Below are 25,512 nucleotides of genomic sequence, written 5' to 3' on the forward strand. Positions count from 1 at the left end.
AAATGTGCATGGGGAACTTTGCAAATGGGTCATCAAGTCCTGGCACAGCCCTCCTCCGAGGCTCCGAAGGGCACACGCGTGCTCTGAGGCTTCTGACAGGTGACTCATCCACCTTTATCAACATAGCTTTTTCTTCTGCTCCATCCTGAAGGTTGCAGGAGGTAGGTTCTTTATCTCCCGTCAGCCCTTTGTGTTTGGAAATTAATTTAGGGGATATCCTGGGGAAATGAAAGCTGCCTTTGGCCACCAGAGGGTGTCCATGAGTTCCACAGAAAGAATTAATCAGGACATTTTGGAAAGCTCTGTGCTCTGGTGGTTGAGTTCAAAGAGGTGCCTTTGGTGATTCGTGTCACAGCCAGGTGCATGTGGAGTTTCAGATTTAATGACTGCCAAAAGTTCCTGTGCGGCCAGAGAAAACTTTTCGGTTCTGGATTTTACTTCTCTTCAAATGAGGATGTGTTTAAAATGGTGTTTTTTGTTTTTTTTGTTTTTTTTTTTTTAGATTCCCACTGTTTGTAGACACAGAGAATGCATTTAAGGCTTCCAGCAAACTCGTAGTATTTAGTTTTTGGTGCACTGACATCTCACGGATTTAGGATGAGCCCCCAGATTTTTCCCGCACAACTCAGTTTTTTGTATACCTGCTCGTTTTTGTTTTTAATCCTCTGTATTTTTTTTTTGTTTGTTTGTTTTTTTTTACCCAGTTATTTCTTACGGAGCATGCCCCCTCATGGTTTGACTCCAAAATCACAAAACAGAGTGGGAGTTCTCAGAAGTCATTGGAGCCCCCAGGACTTCCGGGGAGTAGGACCATCCCCACACAGTCACTGTAGGTGGACGGTCAGTTTCTCCGTTCTGACCCTTCAGCTCATTGCCATGAGCTGTTCCATGCTGAGCTCCAGCAGCCTTCCCAGCTGCCCTTGCAAACAGACTTGCTGGTTGGTCGGCTCTCAGCTTCCTCCTGAAGCACGGATTTGCTAAGCTGTTGGCTTTTCAGGATTTCCTTAGAGTCTCCATCATAACAGGAGACTGGCTGACAGAGGGTTCTTCTGCTGCCTGTATCAGCTGGACCAGGACTCCAGGAGCAGAGAGGGATGCTGTGGATTCTTGCTTTCCCTCCAGTGCAGGCAGGCAGCTCAGGAAACGGAGGCATCTGGGTGGTGACAGGGGTCAGGTGTGCAGGTGGACTTTTGGACTATTTTATTGGGTTTTTTATATCTCTACCTCCCTTTCATCTCTTACTCAACCCCAATCCCTTCTAACTCCCTAATTTAACTAGGCAGGGGAGAAAGAAGGTTAGAGGGGGAAGAGGGCATAGACCTTTTTAAACGACTTCCCTGCTGATTAGTTCCTTCCCTGCTTCGAGTTCCTTGGGGCAAGTCTAGTCTTCGTAGTCAGGATATCCAGTTTCTTCTTGTCTCTTTGCTCATGACCACTTGACAAACTGCAGCAACAGGAGCAAGCCGGGGGCCCCTCCCAGGGCTCTCAAATTTATACTCTCTCAAAAGTTCCCAGAATATCCAAATGTCACACACTCACATAAACAGTCTACAGCTGGCACAACCACACACCCCTGCTAGAGCACCAGGCAAATCATAATCACCTGCTGTGAAGCAGCCTCTTATCCTGCACCTGGGATTCAAACAAAAACATTTGCATAGCTGGGCTTTTTAATGAAACCAAAATTCTCACTACACAGGCGCATTTGTTCTTGTTCTGACAAACAAAAAACCAAGCCAAAACAAAAAACACCCCATAACAGTTATATTTTCTTTACAAGTTTAAGAAGAAAAGGGGAGTGTGGATAAAGGTGCTTGCCTTAAAGCATGAATGCCTACACTTGATCCGTGGGACCCACAGGATGGAAGGAGAGTCCTAAGTCCTACATACTGACTGTCCTTTGTCTTCCACAGGCCACACTGTGGTTCAGACAGACAGACAGACAGACATGCGTGCACATGAACACACACAAATGTCATACAGTTTTGTTTTGTTTTTAAAGGGTGATTTTTCTGGGTCTTTGCCCTCGTCACAGCTTGAGGGGGCTGTGTCTGCCATCAGGCTCCTTTTTATGCTCAGCACAACAGACTGAGGTGTCACAATAATGATATTTCCAACGTGGGACAATAATCTGGAGTAATAAACAGCCCACAGTATTCAAATATTTTAATCCTTTCTTGTATGTAGCCCAGGCTGGCCTTCAATTTGGATTCCTCCTGCCTCAGTCTCCCAACTGCTCAGATTTTGATTTTTTTTCCTTTAAAAATATTGAGCTTATAGGTATTGCTTTTATAGGCAACATTAACATTTTAATACTTATATGAATGTAGTGTTAAAGTATAACAATATAAAATATATGACTATGTAAGTGTATATTTGTAATGTATTTTTATGTGTATGTGTATTACATGTATGTAAATATGTCTTCTTTTTGGTGTTTTTTGAGACAGGGTCTCATATAGCCTGGGCTGGCCTCTACCTTGCTATGTATCTGAGGATGACCTTTGAACTCCTGGTCCTCTTCCTCTGGCTCCTAAGTGCTGGGATTGCAGGCACATGTCACTTCACTAGGCTCCTCCTTCTCCTCTGCCCCCCTGTCCCCCCCTAAAGGTTGAAAGGGTCAAAGGCAGGCCCAGTTCTAAGAGTCATGAAACTCATAAGGTATCCCCGGATAGGGGGATCTCAAAGAACCCCTTGAAAAGGCTATACCACTTCACTATGGCCTGTGTCCCAGGCCAGGCAACTGACATCCCGTCTTTTGGCACCCACACACCCTCTCTGGCTCATGCTTCCCACATAGGGTGAGTGTTGGCACCTGAACTCTAGGCTCATTTTGTAATGTCCTCTCCTCAGTGCCTGTCTGGGGTGAGGATCTGCTACCGTGAGGTCAAACAGGCACCGAACACCCTACTACCACAGAGGGATACCACACTGGGCCACATGAGTGCAGGGGAAAAGCACTCCCCACACAGGGATGACACGGATGATGGCTGCAGTTTGATCCCAGCACCCATGTGGTAGGAGAGAGAACTGGCCAATTGATGGCTGGTTTCTGAACTCCACATGCATGCTGTGGCACACGCTTGCCAGGAATCATGCACATCACACACACACACACACACATATATATACAGAGAGAGAGAGGAGGGGAGAGGCAGTGCTGTCATAAAACGGCTGGGATTGTAGTTCAGTGGTAGAGCATTGATCTAGTATATGCAAAAGAGCTGCCCCATCTACAAGGACAAAATAACCAAAGAGTAAGTTGCAAAATACCGACTTAAAAAGCACCTGCCACCAGTATCCTGTCTCAGTTGATGCTTCACCTCACATATGTCAGTGTAGTTCATGAACGGCAAAGACGGTGTCGGCTTCATCCCTGTCTTTGTCATGTTTGACCTGCCTGTTCCTGCCCTGGTCATGTTAAGCAGGCCTCATAATCTTCCCACTCAGCCTTCGGTTTTCTGTGGAAGATGATTTCTATCCTGGGTTCCGAAGTTTTTTCAAGGCCGTTGCCTGTTTCATTGTGTGTGGGTGTGTAGGGGGTGGGAAGCCTTTGATTCAACTGTTCTCATTCGGTGTTAAAATTCACTTTGGAAAACATTGAACTGTTTGGAACGGTTTTTAAGGCTTTTTGTTTCAGGGAACAAGATAATTTTTCTTGGGGGAAAAAGTCGTGTCTCCCACCCCCACCCCCCTCTGAAAATCACTCTGTCAGGGTCCAGGGTTTTGTGACTCCTCGAGATTTCTGGGTGACTCGCACTGCGCGGCATTAGGTTCAACCTTCCGTTTTGAGCCCAGAAAGATTAATGGTGAGAAACAGACATCGATGTTTCACCCTCCCAGAGGTTCCCTCCGAGGCTTCCAATCACCCTCGGGTTCCGACTGAAAGGTTAATTCCAAAGCTGGTACCATGTCTAATTCTGTCAGGACCGCTCAGCATCCGAAGGACAAATCCATAGCAATGAGCACCCTTGGCGGAGAAGCCCGCGCCTGCGCACAGTTTGTCTTTAGTCAGAGAAGAGCCCCTGTCTGTGCGCCTGCGCATCCCCGGGGGCTTTTCTGAATCCGTGCGGCCGTTTGCTCGGAGCATCTGATTCAGCACACAGGTTCCTGATGGGGTTCCTCCGGACATGTGTTCTGCGTTAAACGCAACTTAATGTTCTCTCCCCCCCACTCCCCTGCCTCCCAACACCCCTCTGACTCGTCTCTTGTCTCTAGATTGTTTGAGTCACTCTAGAAACAGTTGTCTCTGTCCATCCGTTCTTTGACACATACCCTCCAATGTACATCTTCCTCCGTGGTTGACCCGCACTCGCTCTCACTGCCCTCCTCTTGCGGTGGAGGTCTGCGGCTCACCTCCTGTCCTCTGTCCCGTCTTTAGGAGTACCAGGCTCAGGTGGAGGAGATGAGGCTGATGATGAATCAGCTGGAAGAAGACCTGGTGTCAGCCCGCAGGCGCAGTGATCTCTACGAGTCTGAGCTGAGGGAGTCTCGGCTTGCCGCCGAGGAATTCAAGCGGAAGGCTAACGAATGTCAGCACAAACTGATGAAGGTAGTCAGCCACCCTCCAAGAGGGGACTCCGGGGGCACGGCCCTGGATGATCTTCACAAGATGCAAGGCCACGCTGGCTTAACAAGTGTAGGTTGGAGACACAATGAGATTCTTTGGAAAACGCCCCATCTTTATTTATAGATACCATTATTTTTGTTTTGTTGTGGTTTTGGTCTCAAGAGGCCATGGAAGTACACTAGATAGTGACAGTGGGTTGTTGAGATGTCCCAATATGTTATCTTTTTTACTTACAGGCTAAGGACCAAGGGAAGCCTGAAGTGGGAGAATATTCCAAACTGGAGAAGGTGTGTCTTCTGTGATGGGGTTGACTAGATAGAGTAATTTGTATTTGAAAATAGTTGTTATATTATAAGTGACTGCTTACTACATAAGAATAGTTTTCTAGTGATGATATATTTATCTTATTGTGTAGTTAAGTTCGACCTATCTGCTTCTTCTGATTCCATTACCTAAGTGCTGGGATTTCAGTATTTGTGGATTTTAATATAACCCCCCACCACACACACACACACACACACACACATACCACAGTTTGGCTCGGGACAGGCCCATGCTTCTCTGACAGGCGAGTGTCCTTTCTATGTTAGTAAGTTCTAGAAAACAAACCCCAGAGTCTCCGCAGAAACCCGGAGGAAACAGGTGCTGATTGATGGCCGTGTGTTTTCTCTCCCCGGCTTGGGTTGTTTATAGATCAATGCTGAGCAGCAGCTAAAGATCCAGGAGCTCCAGGAGAAGCTGGAGAAGGTGAGTGTGGGTGACGCCCCCCCCCCATTTCCACGTACCAGCCTACCTCACCCTGGAGCAGTAGAGAAGAGAGAAGCCGGGTTAGTCACCAGTAGCAGAGACAAAGGGGTGGTCCGTCAAAAATATCGGGGTCCTGAGTTTAGGTCTTCCTTTGGAGGCATGTTTGCAGTGATGGTTTCTAAAAACCAAACTCGTGTGAGGCTCTGGGGCAGAAACCCAAAGGTGGCTTCTGGTGCCTTGGGAGGGAGGCTGGGGTAGTGCACATTTGTAGGGGAGTCTGGTTTGTTCTCTACCAGGACCATGAAAGGTTCCTTCTTGGGGACTCCCTGGTGTCCTAATGTGATTGTGTGTGTATGTAGGGGAGAGGGAGGTGCTGGCAAAGTTTGTGCTAATAGTCCTGTTTCTGTAGTACTTTTCAAACTTTGGTAGATTGCTTTAGCTTTATCAAGGAATAATTGAAAAACAAAATGAACATATATTTGGGGCTAGAGTGATGGCTACTCTTCCAGAGGACCTGGGTTCAATTCCCAGCAACCACTTAGCAGCTCACAACTGTCTCTAACTACAAGATATGGCACCCTCCCACAGACATACATGCAGGCAAAACACCAATGCCCATCAAGTACAGATAAATAAAAATGTAAAACCCCATATACATATAGTATACAGAATGGTGTTGTGATGTATATATTCAGCTGTGGCATGATCAGGCTAATAAACATCTCGGTCACATCTCGCCCAGCAAGGGGGTGGAGGAATCATGACATGGTTTCTGGTCAGATCATCTGTGCCGGGCTTGCTGGGTAGCTTAACAAGGGCAGTTTTGCCTTCCTTTTAAAAAGCACTCTGGTAAACTCAGAGCCATGACTTTGCTATTTGCCCCTTAACTCGCAGGCTTAATCATCTCAGGTCAATTTATAATAACAGTTACAGAAGGACTGGGTCTAAGCCCTGTACTTTTAAACATTTTTGTACCAATAGAAGAAATTCGTACTAATGAAAACCTTTATTTTGTATCAAAATAAATTCTGTACCAAAATAAAAAGAAAAGAAGTCTGATAGCCAGAGCACTGGCATCCATCCTCACCCTCTCCAAGCCACTGAACGTCCACGAGGCTGGACCACACATCCCTGGGAAGTTCACACTGTTCGCCACTGACAGTCTGGACCCATCCAATGTGTTTCCTTTTATTTGACCAAAATAGTGAAAATTAGCTTAAAATTACAAAAAAAGAAAGGAAGAAAGAGAGAAAGAAAGAGAGGAAGAAAGAAAAGAAAAAGTATTCTAACACATTTCAGGGTCCACCCTCTCCCACGTGGCACATTGCAGGTCTTAGAATCCATGTTTTAATTTCGTTTCCACTTTTTTATTTTACTGGAGTCTTGCTACGTAGCCCAGGCTAGCCCAAGTCCATTATCCTCCTCCTAGAAGCTGCCTTCACAGGCCTGTACCAGCTAACCGGCTGTACTTGCTAAAATCTCATTTCGTGCGATATGTATGAGGATGCTGTGTATGGTTTTTCATATGTACTATGAATATACTGTACATAATCATTTTGATTTGTTTCATAAATTCAGACAGTGCTGCAAAAGTTGTAGTGCAGGGTAGACCAAAACGAAAGTTAATAAACAACAAAAATCAGAGGCTTAGCCCCCTCTCCCTCTGTCTGTGTTGTGGATTGTCACAGACGCCAAGGCTGTAACAGTCTTTGAAAGGTCATAGGTCATATCCCAGCTCTGTCTTAGCATGTTTTCTTACTGTGGTTGTTTTCCCATTTCCCACAGGTAGAACGATCAGGAGGAAGTAGGTTAACTCGATAGATCAGCTCTTTGATACCTTTCGTTTGCTTCTGTGTCTATCATTAAGTTGGAGAGACAGAGGATTTTTAGACACCCCAAGAAAGGGAGGCGCCTCATTTATAACTACAGGACTAGTTCCAAATTCAGTGAGATTAAAAACCAGTGTTCCTAACATGCACGAAATAAGCAATAAATGAACGCTTCTTCTGAAAAGTGGGTCCGAAGTGATCAGTGTCTCCTGCTTTTTCCTGGGTTTTGTCTTTTCTTCTCCCACATAAATATGCGTTGACATCTGTGTCCTGTCCCCCTTTCTCCCGCCAGGCTGTAAAAGCCAGCACAGAGGCCACCGAGCTCCTGCAGAATATCCGCCAGGCAAAGGAGCGAGCTGAGCGGGAGCTGGAGAAGCTACACAACCGGGAAGACTCCTCTGAGGGCATCAAAAAGAAGCTGGTGGAAGCCGAGGTGAGCGGCAAGTGGCGGCGGGGCCCTCCTCAGCCTCACCGCCTGTTTGACCCTGGTTGTTCCTAAGGTAAAGAACTTGCTCCTGTTTGACCAAAACCCCTTTCCCTCTGAAGATCCCTTTGAAAGGCCTTAGGCCAGAGGAGATGGGACAGCAGGGCTGCTGGATGCTGTCCAGCCTGTTTCCCTCCGGCCTCTGAAGCAACCTCGGTGACTGTATCTCCTCCAGGCTCTCTGGCTGCCGCTCGGAAGTTTTGTCTTCTCCATTTTTTTTTTTTTTCTCAGTTTTTAACACAATGTGGATCTAACTCATCTGGTCTCCTCGGCTCCGCCCATCACCTGTGGCAGGCAGTGACTCTGGGCCTGTGTTCTGGGCCCTGTCCCCATCAGATTCTTTTGTTGTTGTTGTTGTTGTTGTTGAAATCAATTATGTAACTATACTGAAAACACGACCGGCTGTTCACTGTCAAATGTAAACAGTGCAGACAAAATAGGAGTATGGAGTGAGACGTCTCTACCCGTCTCTGCCTCTCCGCCACCCGTCTTCCCTCCCTTGTTTCACGCAGCGGATTGTGACACACTTAGTTTCACTGTCTTGTCTTTCCCCGGGTCTTCCCACTTCCCCACCGCAGTCTGCATGTGACCCTGCCTATACATGGCTGTCTGGGGTCTGTCCTCACCCCCCGCATTCCTGACCATTTCCCAGTGTCATCCTGAAATCCCCAGAATGTGTGTGAACAGTGTCTCAAGTTCAGAGTGACCCTCCATAACTGTCTCCGGAAACTACCTTCCTCTTGTAGTTTCGCCATGGCGGTCACACCCCCCTGCTATTCTTCCAGTTGCCCCAGCCTTGAAACCTTGGCTTGGCGTTGTCTGCTTGTCTCTGAGAGTTGCTGTTAGTGAGTCACCGAGCCCTATAAATATAAATGAGCTGACTTTCTTCCTTGCCCTCTGCTTTTGTCTCCTTCCTCACGGGCTGGACCCCTTCCCCTCTCTTGATCTCCAGCTCCAGATCTGTCCATCTCCCCAAATAACACACAGTGTAAGATTCATGAACCCCCAAGTTCTCCTGCCCTACCCTGAATCTTTAAGGGTGTCTATGTATTAGGTGTGCCCTGAGCTCTATGGGGCAGCCGTTTGACACCCAACCCCCCCNCGCGCTGATTCTTTTCCATTCACTCTTCTCTACCCCACCCGTGCAGCGGTCCGTCTGTCTGGCCTCTCCTTGGAGCTCCTGTTGGGTTCTGACGAAGGTTGTTTCCTCTGAGCTTCCCTTAATGCAACTGTTGACTGTCGTGTGTATGAGTGGCCTCCTGCACCCCAGCCCTTTACCCCCTCCTCACTCCAAGCCACCCTGCAACGTCTCACTTAAGCTTGTCGCCCCCCATTACCCACACTTAAACTGTGCAGCCCAGCATCCCACTTCTTTCCGCCATCAATAACCACAACACCTGGGACCTTTTGCTTTGTGGTCCTACCCCGCCCCGGCCTTGCCCCGGCCCCGCCCTGGCACCCCCCCCCCCACACACACACACTCCTAAGCTGTGTGTGTTTATTTGTGGTTTGTCTTATCTTCTCCAAGGGCAGAGTGCGTCATCTTCCTCTGTATTCCACATGACGCCCAGTGTGGTCCTTTGCAGATAGTAGGTGCTTGGTAAATATTTGAATGAATGAATGCACTCTTGCAATCCGCACAGCCAAGCACCGAGTCCTAGAGTTGTCACCTTGCCGTTATGTCAGGTGCCTGGGATTTTCCCCTCCACTTCCCGAGGGCTCTTCCCTCGGTGCAGGTAGTATGCCCGCAGCGATTGCTCCATTAAAACTCTCTGATTGATTCACGACCCACAGGAACGCCGCCACTCCCTGGAGAACAAGGTAAAGAGACTAGAGACCATGGAGCGTAGAGAGAACAGACTGAAGGATGACATCCAGACAAAGTCCGAACAGATCCAGCAGATGGCTGATAAAATTCTGGTGAGCAGGAACCAAAGGTGCAAAGTTAGCGGTCTCACAGGGAAGGGGGCAAGAAGGCTTGCACGCTGTCCTGTGGGGGTGTCACCACGTAGGTGGATGGAGAGAGAGGCGGTGTCAGAGAGAGCCACCTGCGGAGTGGAAAGGATGAACCAGGCCTGGACTTCTTAGCACTAGTTGACCGGCCACTGCAGTCTTTACTGTTCCCTGGTCTGCTCTCACCCGGCATCTTAAAAAATAGAATTGGCCTTTGTCACATGACTCGTTCACACACCCTCCTCTCAGCAGAGTTCTGCTTGGCTGTTAACTCAGCAAAACCAGTACAAAAAGCTACTGGGGGTTTAGACAGCTACGGCCCAAACTCAGATTCTCACTCTCAGAAAGGAAAGAAATGAGTCAGGAGGGTTGGTTCCCTCAGAGTAAGTAGTATCCGCCCGCCCGGGGTGGCTCTTCACCCACTCACCCCTCTGGCGGCGGCGGCGGCGGCGGCGGCGGCGGCTGTGTTTATTGCTTTCCCCTCGCCTCAGCTGGAGCATCCATCTCTTCATCACTCAGAGTCTGTCTTCGGCACTGATGACCAAATTAATGTAACGAGGGGATGTTGGCAGATGTGTTGTCTTATGTCCCTGGCCAGGGTGAAGGACCGCCTTTGAGCCTTGCTCCCAAAGTCAGAAGTTAGATGTCATGTCTGAGAGGCTCAGGGGTGGCTTGTAATTCATGCCCAATGTGCAGTTGTTCCCCCAGAAGGAGGTGGGGATGTAAAAAGGCCACTTCATCTCTCCTGTCACTTCTGGGAAGTGGGATACCCGTGGGCGTATGTCCTCGAGGATGGCTGACTTCCAGGTTTGCACAGTGTTGACCCCTCATAGGTGACTCTGTATATCACGAATGTTAAGTATGTTCTGGAGCAAATGCGAGAAGAGGAATTGGTTAAATTGTTGCACCTTGCCCTCCAGTCTCTATATTTATGTGCATATGTGTGTGTGTCCACACACAAAGACAAACGTGGTTGTCTGTTCTTTTCCGATCTCTTGTTCTGTCTTTAAAATCTCTTCCTGCCGTTGTCAGGCACGTGAGTTTTACTGTGAGTGAAGACAGATCCTGCCACTGTTACCCTTTACCCGGCTAACGAGCCATCAATGAAAGGTTTCAATTCTTCTGTGGTCCCAGAGGGTTTCCCTACTTAACGGTGACGTGTTCATTCATTCATTCAACAAATATTTAATGAGCTTCTACTATGCGCCAGGCCCTGTTCCAGGAGCTGGAAATGTAGCAGTGAACAGGGAGAGCTGCTCTGACACATATAGAAAAAAGAGACATTAAACAAATAACAACAACAACAAAGACAAAACCACCCACCCCGTAGTGAGGTGTGAGTGCCCTGCGTTTTAGATGCCGCCCATATCCTTGTCAGACTCAGCTCTCTGAGTGGTGGGTCTTCCCTTTAACCAGTTTGTAGATCTCTATCCCTGTTTCTGTGACATCTTATGAGGGCTGAACCGGAAAAAAGATGATTAGCAAGTGATTTGTAACCAGCAAGACAAGCAAACTTTCTTTATATCCGAATGTACCTTGTTACCCACCCAAGTGCCTTCGTGCGTGGCTGAATGTGCCCTCGTTTTAACAGAATGTGCCTCTTGCTCAAGACCCTTGTGCTCGGGCCGCAGAGTGTACAGGACACGGGCCAAGAGCGGTCCTTCGTCCTGGCATGGACCGGTGACGCTGGGAAACAGATCCCAAATATGCATGCTCTTCCGATAAGAAATTTCAAAATGTGTTATTGGGGCCCTCAATCATTCAAAGGAGTCTTTGCCTCGGGCCCTTTCGCGCACATGCTCAAAGCCCGTAAAATGTTTTTATTAATTAGACTCCTGTTTATGTCCAATTTCCCTGGGAGCATGTCTGGTGGAGCGCAGCAGACTTTGCGCACCTGGTCTTAATGGACAAGCTCGAGACTGCAGGGTTGTGGGTTTTTGTGAGCATGTGACTCTCAGAAGCTCCCCCCACCAGCGCCCTCCTCCCCTGCCTTCTGTTTTGTGGACGTATCCCACATGATTTCCTCATTCTTCAGAATTCTCCGTTGAAGAGAACGTGGGATATCAACTTCCCATGACCTCTGGTGTCCGTAATTAACCAGTGGGCCCAGATTCCTGGTTCTGTGCGGCCATGTCTGCAGTTAGGGTGCCTGCAGTGAATTGGATGCCGCCTTTTGTATAGGGCCGGTTTCTAACACACGGGCAAATGAGTTGCTGTAGTTTTCTAACGAATCATGAATTTTGTTGAAGGACAGACAGCCATAGAAGAAGCATGAGTGCTGTCCGTTCAAGCTGCTCACGCAACCCCAGTGTGTCTCCTCCTCACGCGTGTGCGCTGGCGCATTCACACACTTCACAGAAACACTGAGTCATGTGCCCATGTCCCAGGGTTCACACCTCCACATTCCAGTCATTGACAGGAGTCACTCACAATGCCAGGATTATTTTCATACTTGCTAATAATTGTAATTGCTTTCCTTTTTGGCGAGGGTTCTTGAGCAATGTTTAATGAGCGAGGAAGACCTCTCCCCCAATTGTTTATCTCCATAATACATCAGGACCCCTTTTCTTATTTAAGGCTGATGAACATCAACACCTTAAATAGCCTGAGGCTTAAGACAGTGGTCAGGGTCTTTGTGCTGTACGGAACCTAATGCTGTCTTGTTACCTTTATTTCTCTGTGTAAAGTCAAGCTGCTGCCTGTCTTGACCTGTCACACCATCTCATCTCTGATCCCAGCCTCACAGCCCACTGGCTGTGTGTGTGTGTGTGTGTGTGTGTGTGCGCGCGCGCACGTGTTGGGAGAGCCAGAGCCACATGGTGGCGCTGATTTCCTTCCCAAGAGATTTAGTCTAGTGTTGCAGGAGCAACGTCGTGTGCATTGCCTGTGGCGGTCACGGTCCCTGTGAGTGTCTCGTGCCTGCCCGCCTTGGCACCCTTCCCTGAGCCCACCTGACTGACTGCTCTTTTGTGTCCAGGAGCTGGAGGAGAAACATCGGGAGGCTCAGGTCTCAGCTCAACACCTAGAAGTACACTTGAAACAGAAGGAACAGCACTACGAGGAAAAGATCAAGGTAAATCGACCTCCTCTCCATCTTGTCTGACCTTCCCTGCATAGCATCTGGGCATCTAGGCTCTCCCTGGGCCTCTGGGCTCAGCACTTGCTAGAGCAAAGGGCAGACCAGGGTTGTGGTTCCATCTTTATTTATTTGTTTTTAACCCCGCTATGATTCAGGGCATGTTTACCACATTCCACATTCTTCTTAGTTTTCTTTCTGCATCTCTGAATTGGTCATACTTTTGTTTAAAGTATGTCCTTAGGAACTTAATTCTGTGATGATCTGGGGTTGTTTTGAAAATGTGTTTGTTTTATCCTCATTTTTTAAGTTTATTATTTATTTTTTTACTTGCATACACGTGTGTGTATATGTGTGTTTGAGTTTGGCATGTGCATGTGAGTGCAGTGTCCAAGGAGGCCAGAAGAGGGCGCTGAATCCTCCGGAGCTCGAGTTACAGGTGACTGTGAGCTGACGTGGGTGCTGGGAATCCACCAGAGCAGGTGGTGCTCTTTCTTAACCGCTGAGCCATCTGTCCAGCTCCTTAGGTTCAGTCTTTAGAAATGGCGTGTATTTATGGTACAAAACACTGATATCCATTAGGACATTTTTTTATATGTCTGTCTTTTACGTGCTTCACATTTCTGGCATTACCCTCTCTTGTGTCTGACCCCCCTTTTGGTTTCCTTCTCTTTCGCTCCTGCTTTCCCCCAACTCCTTCTGTCCCACCCCCTTCTCCTCCAATTCAGTCTCTGCTGCCTGTGTGCTTACACAGACACACACACACACACTACACAGACACAGACACACACACATGCACACACATACTACATAGACACTCATTTACACACACACACTACACACACACACACACACACACACACACACGCGCGCCTCATTCTTAGGTGCCACATTCTCCACTGGCTGCCCCAGTGCTCTATGGCTGTCTACCCGACTCTACTTTGGCTTTTATTTTGAAGTCACGTGTAAGTCTTGCTATTACCTTCTTGACAATGAGCCTCTAAGCTCCACACACACACACACACCCTTCGTGTTTTCCTCTGCCTAATTCTTGTAGGTCTTTCTGTGAGCTGTTGGGATGTTTGATGGCTTTTACTTTACTCCTGCTTGGAATTGATGATATGTTGAGTGCATTGGCACATTTCTACTCCACTCAGGAAATTAGTATTCCGTGTATTTCAAGTATTATTTCTCCATCTTTGTCCCTTCTTTGCCATTTTGAGAACTTGAATAGACATGTGCTAGGTCTCCAGGAATCCACCATCTTCCGTGTTTTCCTTTTCTTCATCTCTCTGTGCTATATCTACCGCTTTGCCTTCCACTTTGCTAACTCTCTCTCTTAACTGTATCTAAACTGCAGACCGACCAATCTACTGAGGTTTTAATGTCAGGGGTTTGCTTTATTCCTGGGAAGATATTCTGTTTGTTTCATTCTCAGGTTTACTAAATTGTGGACGATGACTTTCAATTCTACGGATTTATCTTCAGGTCTGCCTTTCAGTTCTTGAACTGCAGCGGGCAGAGCTGTCTGATAATTGGTTTTTTTGAAGACTGGCTTTTCACCCCTCTCTCTTTTGCTCTCTCATGATGTCCGTTCCCTTTCGTCTAACTGTCAGGCTGCCCATTCTCTTCGGAAAAATCATTAACGGGAACTTTGACTTCTGTCTTCTCTCAAAGCTTTTAAGGCTATGGAGCCTGAAGCTTAAGTTCACTGGGTTCAGCAAATGCCTCCTGTTAGAAACAGCTTTGTATCTTTCTTAGTGTGCCTCTACTTGGTTTTTGGTCTGAAATATTTTAATTCTCTTCCCACCCCCACCCCCTGAGAACTGAGCCTCGCTCATTGTGCATGACTTTGGTCATTATATCCTATGTGATCTCTTCCCTGACCAGACATGCTAGTTTGGGATTTGTACTGGCTCTCAGCTTTAATGACTTTATATGGTAGTTGCCTAGCCCAGGTATGTGATGACGGTAACCCCTGTGGAATCCACTCTGCGGCGGTTTGCAAGAGGATATCGAAGTGCCAGTTAGAAGGCATGTTTTGTCTTACATCTCTAACCCCTACCCCCAACCCCTGTCGAAGCTGAGATCCTTCTGTTCTGGGTGAACCTTGGCCCTTCTGATCCACATGCAGCTCTTATTGGGACCCATCGCTGCCAAGGTCAGGGTCTGATTTAGAACAGTCACCTTGACCACGCCTTCCTTTGCATTGGCACCCTGAAGAAAAAGGAGGCCTCCCGAGACTGGGCTTTATGTGTGTTGTGCAGTCTCCATCCCTCTGGCTAGACAGAACTTTACGTTATAGACCCCTGGGGAACATTCAGAAAAAGCTGTTTTCTTCTGCCTTCTCTACTGGGATCCACACAGGCGTCTGCTCGTTAACCTTTCTGCCTTGTGTTCTGGTTCCAGCTTGTCTAAGACCGTCTCTGTCACAGCTCTGGTCGTACCCTGGATTCACTGTGTTCTTGCTCATAATTTTAGAACCACCCTCAGAAACCCAGCAGAGCGGTCACTTCATCATCCTGCTGAGCCCTCCGCTCCTCGTGACCCCACTGTCAACCTTCCGGTCTCCACAGACGTTCGCTTTTTTTCTTTCCCCCACCAGTCAATTCTAGTTTAAAGCCTTCTTTGAAACATGTTCTTTCCTTTCTCCTGTAGGTCCCTTCCCTGCTGGCTGGCTCTTTTTTTAGGGACGCTGTCCCGAGAAGCTGTAAAGGGCCCCTCACAATAGATCTTGTGGGAAAGGCATATTTCAGATCCCATCTGTGACCCCAGTTCTGTCAGCTTTATTCCCAGTCTCTTCTCGTTGTTCTGGGTGGCAGCGGGTGTCGTTCACAAAGGCAAACATTCTTTGTGACAAGGAGCACAGGGTCTCTCGTGGTCAAAGGCTCGGGGGACTTCAGTATCTTCCTTCCTCTCTGCCCCTCGGGGTTGTGGCGATTGGGAGGGCCAAGTGCCTCGTAGAACATGAGACCAAGCTGGTGTTTGGTGACACCGTTACTGTGTTATTTTTCCTCTTTAGGACTAGAAGGTCCTAATGTATAAGCCTAGAGAACAGAGCATGTCTCTTTCCCTGGGGACAGTGTCTTTTTCCAGGGACTTTTCATCCTGGTTACATCAGAGGAAAAGAGCCATCTTCCCCCAAACCCCCACCCCACCCCTGCCTTTTGTATTATCTTCCCCACCCACATACTGCCGGGCCGGGCAACGCCTTCTTATCCCTGGCTGTGTTAGAACATCAGCCTCAGTCACCCAGACTTACCCTGGCCCTTCAGCTCCTCTCCTTCTGAGATGCATGGCTTGGGAGGACCCAGAATTCACTTTGAACAAATCAGGAGCAAGGCATGTTCCGAAAACTCCTGGTGTATTGGCTAAGAAAAGCACCCCCAGGTAATGTAATGCTCTCAGATGCTAGGCGCTTCGCTCTTACAGGTCTAGGTGCTGACCCATACTCGCTCCTTCTCCCCGCTCCTCCCTCTCTCTCCACTCTCTCACTTTCTTGCACATACACTGGTCTTTGGAGCTGCTGACTCTACAGTAGGCCCTTGGCAGGCACCCTCACGCCCGCCCGCATGCCATCTTGGCGAATAGACTGTGTTCTGGTTTCGCCTTCCACCCTGGAGTCTGCAGGTTCTGGGCCTCTGTTGCCTCTCCTCCCCCTGCCCCTCCCCCGGGGTATGAACATCTCGTGTCTCCATAGGTGTTGGACAATCAGATAAAGAAGGACCTGGCCGACAAGGAGAGCCTGGAGAACATGATGCAGAGACACGAAGAGGAGGCCCATGAGAAGGGCAAGATCCTGAGCGAGCAGAAGGCGGTGGGTATTGAGACAAGCCACGCCATCTTACCAGGAAGAGGTTATGTACCTGCGAGGCCAAGAGTCACCCCGTCTCATCTGGTGACATGGTCTCTCCATGATACCCTACGAGGTTTTAGGTATCAGGAAGCTTTCTCAGAAACAGCTTCCTGTCCCAAGAGAACAGGGTCGGATTTATAAACCCAATGGCAGCCTGCTGCAGTGTGGTCTTTCAGAACTCTGGACAGCACCCAATGCTGCGCCCCCCCCCCCCCCACCCCCCCCCCCCAAGTCTCCCATGGCTCACTCGCTCTTTTTTTAATTTTCTAGTTTCTCTCCCTTCCAGCGTAAACTTGCTGGGCACAAGACTGGTCTGTGATGCTTGTCAATCTGTATTGTCACAGACCCGTCACTGGGGCTCTCCACCCCAGAATTCCCAAGGGAAGGGGGGGGGAGCGTAGCTCAGTGCTCAAGCACTTGCCTTGCATGTGTAAGGACACTGGGTTTGGTGCCATCGTCCTCTCTAAGGGAGGGTCCTGCCTACCTTTCATTTTAGCCTCCACCCTCAACTCCTACTGGTTAATAAGTTAGGAAAATGTAGAGGAATATGTTATTATGTACTTGTATGTTGGGTCAGAAGCTCCTGAAGGCCCGGGTTATGTACAAGGGACACGGAGATGTGAAGAGGCCTGCTTCTATGTAGGGTGAAGGCCTCCCACACAGGCCACTTAGTGAGAAGACCCTGGTTTCCGTTGGAAAAACAGCTGAATGCCATCCACCGGGCAATGACACCTGTGACGTTCAGGGTATAGCCTGGTGGCTCCTCTCACTGCCTCTGGCCAACCTATGGGTTTCTAAGGAGATGATCTGTTCAGCTCCCAGGGCCCACCTTAGCCCCTCTCTTCATGTGCCCGTTCACGTGTGAGGTGTCTCCTGTGTTTCAGATGATCAATGCGATGGATTCCAAGATCCGATCCCTGGAGCAGAGGATCGTGGAGCTGTCGGAAGCCAACAAGCTTGCAGCAAACAGCAGTCTCTTCACCCAGAGGAACATGTAAGCATGCTTCCCCGCGCTTGGCCACCTCTGCTGGCACAGAAAGTCTGTTCTTTTGTCTGATGGGAGTCCTAACTGGTTCAGTCCCGTGCCCAGCCTTCCTGTGTAGACTTGTGTAGTTCTGCTGTCCTCTGAAGGGCCTCCATCCTGCAGCTCCCCTTTGAGTTTGGTACTCTTTTGTACCTCAAGCCCCTACCGGACCACAGAGAAGTTTGCTGAGGCTAATGGGGCTGGTTCTAGCTTGGTTTGGGGAAGCTGCTGTCCCTCTTCCCCATGCTGACTTGCAGGTGCTGTCAGCAAGAGGTGACCTGCTCCCGTGTGCCCGGCTTTCAGCTGTGCCTTCTGCTGGAAAGAGCAAGGATGGCCGGGTCCATGAGTGCTCTGGCCCCGGTCTTCCTGCCAGAAGGATCACGTTCCTCGTGAATGTCGATCCCTCTAGAGATCTGAGAAAAACATTCCCATCTTAACATGAACCAGTTGGATAAGCTGCTCCGAGGTCTTGGGGGAATCTAGGTTTTAGTACTAGTTCCAGTCGGTGGGATGGAGAGGGAGCCTCACAAAGTTCCAGAAGGAGCAAGACTCTTTCTTGATGGCATTGTCTTTCACAGAGCATGCGTTACAAGCTCTGAGGAAGACACCTCTCCTCAGAGGAGACCTCTTGCTTCTCTGTAAATAGGCTCAAAAAGAGAAAAAGGAAAAGGTCTGCCACAAGCCTGATCCGGCAGCATCTGTCTCTTGTCCTTACTTAGTCCAACAGGCAAGGGACTCAGAGCAGGGATGACTGGAAGGGTCCCAGGCTCCTCACATTGATGAGCCTGCATCAGGCTGCGGCTGATCTTGGGGTGTCCACTGCCCACTCATGGAAGATGTACCTTCTCACTCTGCCTCTCTGTCTGTTATCCCAAGCAAACCTGTTTACCTCTGATTATTCTCTTTGGATCCCCTCCCACCCCACCCCTACCAGGAAGGCCCAGGAAGAGATGATCTCAGAACTCAGGCAGCAGAAATTTTACCTGGAGACGCAGGCCGGGAAGCTGGAGGCCCAGAACCGAAAGCTGGAAGAGCAACTGGAGAAGATCAGCCACCAAGATCACAGTGACAAGAGTCGGCTGCTGGAGCTGGAGACAAGGCTGAGGGAGGTGAGGAGGAGGGTCGGTCCCTGGGGTGGTTTTGGGGCCGGGGGGTGGGGGGGTGGGAGCCAGTTCAGGAGCCAGCCAGCTTCCAAAGGTAAGCCAGCACACAGCGGAGGCCTTGTACATGGTGTCTAAGCATAGAGTCTGGGCCACGTGGGTTCGAATTCACTTCTACTTATTACCAGTTCAGAAAATAGCATTGTATGTATACAGATGCATACTTACACACGCTACAGCGTGCCTGAGGCAGTTGGAGGACAACTTTTGGGAGTTTGGTTTCCTCCTACCCTTTAGGCTCTGGGGAATCAAACTTGGGTTGTTCAGGCCTGGCTGCAAGCCCTTTAACCTGTTGAGCCCTCTCGCTGGCCCCATCATTTTCTGTTCATAACTAATATGTCCATGCTTCGGCCTCCTCATCTGTGAAGTGTCAGCGGTGATGTTCCTCCCTCTTAAGGCTATGTGAGGGGCCGTGTAGGTTGATGCATCTGTCCAACAGTGGCTGAGCAGTTAGCTCCCCCTTCAGCAGGACTTAATGAGGACCACGAGGTGTACAGTACAGGCAGGGGGCTGGTTACAGGCCTACGGCTGAGGCAGAGGTGTCCTAACGACGGGAGATGAAAGGACAGCCAGGCTTCTGTTTGCCTGATACAGGGAAACTGGGCGGAGCCACGCTTTACAGAGAATACAGCAAGGCTTGGGGACAGTTCCATCAAAGCCAGGAAGTTAGATGCAGCTGCCCATTGTGGATTTGTTAAGGACCTACTGTGTGCCAATTAGTAGCCAGGGTATAATGTGCTAATGTGAGATGAGTGTTCCTGGCCTTGGGTGTGCATCCAGCTAACTGACCCCAAACTAGCAAGACTGGAAAGCCATTCCTGCAAGTCAGACACCCAGGCAGGTGTGGGGATAGTGCCTCATGCAGGGAAGACACACATATTTATGATGGGGTTTGTGGAAGAGCGTACTTTCTTAAGGAAGAGACTGCGGTGGAGAAGGGGTCCTCACAGCTACAGATGTGGGCTCCAAAGACAACATAATCCTGCTTCCAGGGCCTGCCAAGGTCTGGATCTCTTCCGTAGCATCACACAGAGCGTCTTACAATGTCTTCCCAGGCATCATCTTTTTATTGCAAGTTCTCTGAGACAGAGACAGCCCTGGCTCAGCCTCCTGAGGGCACCGTAGGTGTGAGCCGCAGAGCATGGTTTAATTGCTTTTTAAAAATGGGATTTGTAGTTAGGTTTTTTTTTTTTTGGTTTTTCGAGAGAGGGTTTCTCTGTATAGCCCTGGCTGTTCTGGTGTCCTGGAACTCACTCTGTAGACCAGGCTGGCCTCGAACTCAGAAATCTGCCTGCCTCTGCCTCCCAAGTGCTGGCATTAAAGGCGTGTTCCACCATGCCTGGCTGTGTAGTTAGTTTTTTTTTTAAGTTTCCTTCCTTCCTCCCTCCCTCCCTCCCTCCCTCCTTACCTTCCTTCTCTTGATTTTTAGACAACCGCTCTGCATGACTGAGACCCTCCTTGGAGTGGGAATTGGTCTCCCTTGAATCCTCCAGTCTATACTTCATTCTTCCCAGAAAGATCAGCCTTAGGCGTGTCAGTGCAAATAACCCAGACAGATGCTCTCAGCCTGGGCACAGCAGCAGCTGTCTTTGTCTTTTGTGGGACGCCTGACTCGCCAGCAAGAAAGACAACACAATAGGATCCTTCTGCACACGTTTATTGGGCTGCGCATTGACTGTGTAGGCGAAAGACCCCGAGCCCTGGGCCTCCCACTCTTATATACTATCAGTTCCCATCCACTCAGAGCAGGCCACATCACCTCACCAGGTACGTAGCTTCAGCTAATCAGGGCAGCAGGGGCATATCTCCACCAAAATGGCTTCGCCAGTAACCTGGTACACCTGCGCAGCTCTCACGATGTTTGTGGCTTATATTCAGATGTATGAGGAAGTCAGGTGCAAGTCATAAGACTTAGCTGCAGTCCCCGGCGCCTTCTTGGGACTGCTGCCACACCTGCTCCCCACAGTCTTTCCTTCCCACGTCTGTCTATCTGTCCGTCTGTCTGTCTTACTGAGCCTGCGCTGTGCGGTAGCTCACCTGGGAAACAGTTCACCACTTTCCCCCACCCCCAGGATGGTAGGAGAAACTTAAAATGTTTCATAAGAGGCTCTGTATTCTCCCTGGGAGTTTCGGAGTTTAGCTCTAAATAGAACAAGGCCAGTCGGTCTTCTCTGGGAGGCATGCTGGTACTGAGATTCGGGGCAGAGGCCTCAACCTCCAGTCTTCTCTGCCTTAAAGGGCCCTGAGCTTTCTCCTTCGCCTCTGTGTGCAGTGGTAGCTCTTTCTATGGCCCCCTGGGCTTCTGAGCGCTTGCTAAGTGCCCAGCTCTCAGCCACCTGATTTCCCCTTGACTCGCTCTCACCCATGCCTCCTGGTTTTGCCGAAGGACATCTGGGGAAATTTGGGGCTTGCTGGTAGAGTCCCAGCCTGCTCTGACAGCTGGCATTTTAATGAGACAAACAGTAAGACTTCATGTTTGCAAACACGAACTCCCACCATACTTCCTGGGTTCGAGCGCCAACCCTGCCATTTTTTTATTTTGTATTTTTTTTAAAGCTGTGTAACATTTGCATAATTGCCTGATCTCTCCAGAGTGCAGTCTGCTTATCTCTTATCTGTAGAGTGGAGGTAATGGCGACACCTTGTTCTTCAAGTGCTTGGGGAGCTATTTTGAGTGACCCTGGTACCGTTAAGAGTGTCTTCTGCGGTCACACCATCTCGGTTACTGTCACTTTAGGATCTTGGGACTTCTCCTTTGTTGGAATTCCCAGGTGAGCTACCACACAGCACAGGCTCAGTAAGACAGACAGACGGACAGATAGACAGACGTGGGAAGGAAAGACAAAGTTACAGCGAGTTAGCACATTAGCAGTGAATTTCCTACCTTTTCCTTCATAGGGTCTCTTCTCTTCCGCTGGTGTACTGGAGTCACTGACCTCGATCCCTGGGAGATGCCCGCCTGGCAGCCACTTAACTCTCTGCTGTTCCTTGTTCCCTGCCCCCCAATCAAATTAGTCACAGGTGTTGTTGGTTAAATCTTTTGCAATTCCTTCTTCTCTTGGCTCTGGTGAGCTGGGACTTGGATGTCACCTTTTGTGAAGTTCCTTCTTTGCTGGGTCACCACCACCCCACCCCACCCCCGTCCCGCTGTTGTCAACTCTTGTAGATTTCCTGTGAGGACAGCAAACGTCGCTTACTCATTTGGCATGGTCCTGAAATGGCTTCGTCCCTGCTCAGTCGAACCTGACCAGGACCTTGTGCATGCTAGGTTCACGCAGAATCCTGTATTGTGTCTCCAGCCCTTTTACCATCTGATTTTTTTTACCACCTGATTTGGCTCCTGTCGATTGTCACTTTTTATGATTTTTTTTTTTTTTATGTTTATGTGTTTGTATGTGTACCATGCATTTGCAGTACCTGCAGAGGCCAGAAGAGGGCGTCAGATCTCCTGAACCTAAAACCTCTTGCTTTGCCCTTCTGTCTAAGTCCATCCCACTGAGCTTGCTCTGCCTGCCCGGGTACCTCAGCCTGTGGTGTCCCCAGGGAAGCTTGGTGCGCTTTGTCTTGGTCTGTACCTCCCGGAGCCGGTGGAGGAGGATGTCAGATCCCGGGGAGCTGGAGTTACAGGTGGTGCTGAGCTGCCCCTGATGTGGGAGCTAGGAATCCTCAGCAGGAGTCGGCCACTGTGCCTCTGTTGTTTCTACAGCAGCCTTCCATGTCCCTACCCGACCGACCGTCACACTTGACTGCAGATAGCAACTTTCCTCTTGCTCCTCAACTCGAAGGCACAGGCTGTCTTTCCTCTCCGTATCCTCCTCGACACAGAAATAGCTCATTAAATTTTCCTTAAGCGAATGCATAAAACATCAAGTAGAAGGATGGTTGTTCGGGCAGATGGAGGAAGGGTGCTTACCTCAAAACATGACATTATTGCAGGCTACCTAACGGGGATAAGTCAGCATGAGAACGTCTAGAAGAAATAGCATCCAGCCTATTGTGGCATTTGTGTTCCGACTGTGAAGGTGTCTTTGTCACTAATAGATGTTATTTCTGTCCATTTACCTTTAAGTGTCCTCCTCATCCCGGGGACTCATTAGGTTTCATCTGAGGCTCCCTTGTCTGCCTTGCCTTGCCTCCCTTTGGAAGCCTGCCTAAGCATCTGAATAAGGGATGGTCAGTAGGGCTTGGGCTCTAGGACTCTGCTCACTGCTACCCAAACCTGTAGCTGCCCAAATGCCTTTCGGAAGAGAGGGAAACCTTTGCATAGAGCCTCTGTGCGTCCTGTGTGTGCTATAGGCCACAGAGGACACCACTGCTATGCGGTTGTTCTCTAAGAAGCTCTGTTGGTGGGGTGGCAGTGGGACAAGCCTTTAGTCCCAGTCCTTGGGAGGCCGATCTCCGTGAGTTCAAGGCCAGCCCAGTCTGCATAGCAAGTTCCAGGATACTGACCTGTGTAGGGGAAGAAGACATGTCTGTGTGTGTGTAGGCATGGTCAACGCAGACAGTTTCTCTCCAATCTCTCTCTGAATATTCTCAGTCTGTGGTTGAATGAACCCATGGGAGAGCTCACTCTACATCCTGCTGTATCTCTCAGAGCTATCGATTTCTGAGAAGCCCGAGTGTGACCCACTCTGCCCAGGCTTAGCTGTTGGATCCAAGACCAGGTCAAAGCTTCAGGCTTTGCGGCAGGCTGTGTCTTCACAGCCTCTCTCTCTACAGTCTCCTGAGTGTGTCAACCCCTCCACAGGTCAGCCTGGAGCACGAGGAGCAGAAGCTGGAGCTGAAGCGGCAGCTCACGGAGCTGCAGCTGTCCCTGCAGGAGCGCGAGTCCCAGCTGACCGCCCTGCAGGCCGCCCGGGCAGCACTGGAGAGCCAGCTTCGCCAGGCGAAGACAGAGCTGGAGGAGACAACTGCAGAAGCGGAGGAGGAGATCCAGGCGCTCACGGTGAGTCTGTGAGCATCTCCGAGAGGTTCAGGAGGTCTTAGCCAGGATGCGAGTAGGCGCCAAGTGTCTTTGTTTACTCTTAGAGATGTCAGGAGAAAGGGGAAAAAAATGATTCCTGGGTGCGGATGGTGGGTGGGAAAATAGCTTGTGTGGAGAGGCTTCTCCTTTGTTGGCGTTAATACACTAGCTCATCCAGGAAGATCCTCCCCTGTGCACTTGAAAAATTCCTCCTGTGTTTATCTGTTGTTCCTCTTTTTAAAGTGATCATTGTCACACGTGAGGTTCATTTCAGCTAGAGTCTGTGTACTTGGGTCTTCCACTTTGGTTCTTGATAATCAGAAGAAAAATTAATAATTTCTGTCCCGCAGTCATCTACTTCTAAGAGCCTATATTCCTGAGTCTTGTTTTTCTTCTTTTTTTCCTTTTTTTGCTTTGTTCCTGCTTGGTCTCATTTGTATTACTGTTTCTTTCAAGGTGTATTTCTGCTTTATGCCTTTATCTTATTTTACTTTATTTTGTGGATGCTTTGAGTTGTGTAGTCCTGAGTGGTCTTGAACTTATAATCCCCCTGGTCTGTTTCCGAGTTGCTGTGATCCCAGGTGTATACTCCCATGCTGCCTAGGTTTCTCTCTGTTTCCCCCTTTGGTTTATTTTTATTCAGTAGTTAAGTGTGAATCAATGCTATGTGGGTGCAGTATCTGCGGGGGCCAAAAGAGGGCGCCAGAGTCCCCAGAGCTGAAGTTGTAGGATACTGTGAGCCTGCAGACACACAAGGTGCTGGAACCAACCTTGGGGCCTCCAGAACTTAGTTATCTGGAATTGCAGGACACAGTCCTCACCCATGAGCCATCTCTCCAGCCTCGATCATGTTTCTTATGTTTCTGGTATGATGGCGGTGGGAAAAACTCTCCGGAAGGAGAGATATCCTCTCCAAAAGCAGTCTTATCAAAGTTGCTGTTTCTGAGAGACAAGCTCACGGAGTGGGAGAGAGCCCTCCTGCGGTTGTATGTGGGAAGCCAACACTGGTCTCACACCTCCATTCTTCCTGGAAGACTTTTTTGGCCACCCCCACCACCAGCGACCATTCTACAGGGACTGCTCTAGGGTGACAGGCAGAACTCCCAGAGGCTCTCCTGGGGAACGCCAGTCATCAGCTTCCAGAGCAAGATGCACCTGCTGAGTTGACCAGGATGCTCTGGGTGGGTGACGCTTCAGGACCGTCTGCTCAGAGGACCCCACCCCTGAGGGCCGGAGAGACAGCTCCACACTTGCTTCTATTCCAGAAGACCTGCGTTTTGTTCCCAGCACCCATATTGGCTAACCTCCAGTTCCAGGGGATCTGATGCCCTCTTCTGGGCTTCCAGAGGCACTGCAACCCCCTCCCTGCCACCTCCCCCTTCCCCAACACCCCCCCCCCCCACACACACACATACACAAACACACACGTAAAGGTAAAATAAATCTTTAAGGAAAGCAAGCAAGCCCCGTTAGAAGGTGTTTGGAAGGCTGCATGGTGGGCACAGACTCTGAGCTTTGGTGGCTATATTAGACATGCCCACACATTTCTCATAGTAACACACTGTTCCTGCCAAGCAGATGGGCTCAGTCATGCCTGCTGGTCAGGGTGCCCTTTCCTGTGGGCAGGGCACAATGCAGCTGATTTATTCAGTGATTTTTTTTTTTAATGGATATCTTATCAATTCCAACCCCACTTGGACGCTCGCCCCACCTACACCAGCTAGTCAGTCAGTCTTTCTGTGTCTCTCAGACTAGAGTTTCCTTCTCTAGGTCTTTAGCATGGGCTCTTTAAGACTTAGCTTGTTTGAAAGGTGTGTGTGTGTGTGTGTTTGTATCTTTAAACTAGTTTT

At 49.3% G+C, this 25,512-nt stretch overlaps 1 protein-coding gene across 2 annotated transcripts in view; it reads left to right on the top strand.

Moving 5' to 3' along the window:
- Positions 1-25,512, top strand: part of Cit (citron rho-interacting serine/threonine kinase) — a 162,268-nt gene that overhangs the window by 85,086 nt on the left and 51,670 nt on the right. For both annotated transcript variants that reach the window (XM_021161971.2, XM_029477721.1), the window contains 10 exons: positions 4,382-4,552; positions 4,807-4,857; positions 5,264-5,317; positions 7,439-7,579; positions 9,425-9,550; positions 12,561-12,656; positions 16,360-16,476; positions 17,400-17,509; positions 18,474-18,648; positions 23,447-23,644. In XM_021161971.2, coding sequence (XP_021017630.1) covers positions 4,382-4,552; positions 4,807-4,857; positions 5,264-5,317; positions 7,439-7,579; positions 9,425-9,550; positions 12,561-12,656; positions 16,360-16,476; positions 17,400-17,509; positions 18,474-18,648; positions 23,447-23,644 — 1,239 coding nt within the window. The remainder of the gene's footprint in view (positions 1-4,381; positions 4,553-4,806; positions 4,858-5,263; positions 5,318-7,438; positions 7,580-9,424; positions 9,551-12,560; positions 12,657-16,359; positions 16,477-17,399; positions 17,510-18,473; positions 18,649-23,446; positions 23,645-25,512) is intronic.

The sequence above is a fragment of the Mus caroli genome, chromosome 5, assembly GCF_900094665.2.
Source record: "Mus caroli chromosome 5, CAROLI_EIJ_v1.1, whole genome shotgun sequence".
In the NCBI taxonomy this organism is placed as follows: Eukaryota; Metazoa; Chordata; class Mammalia; order Rodentia; family Muridae; genus Mus; species Mus caroli.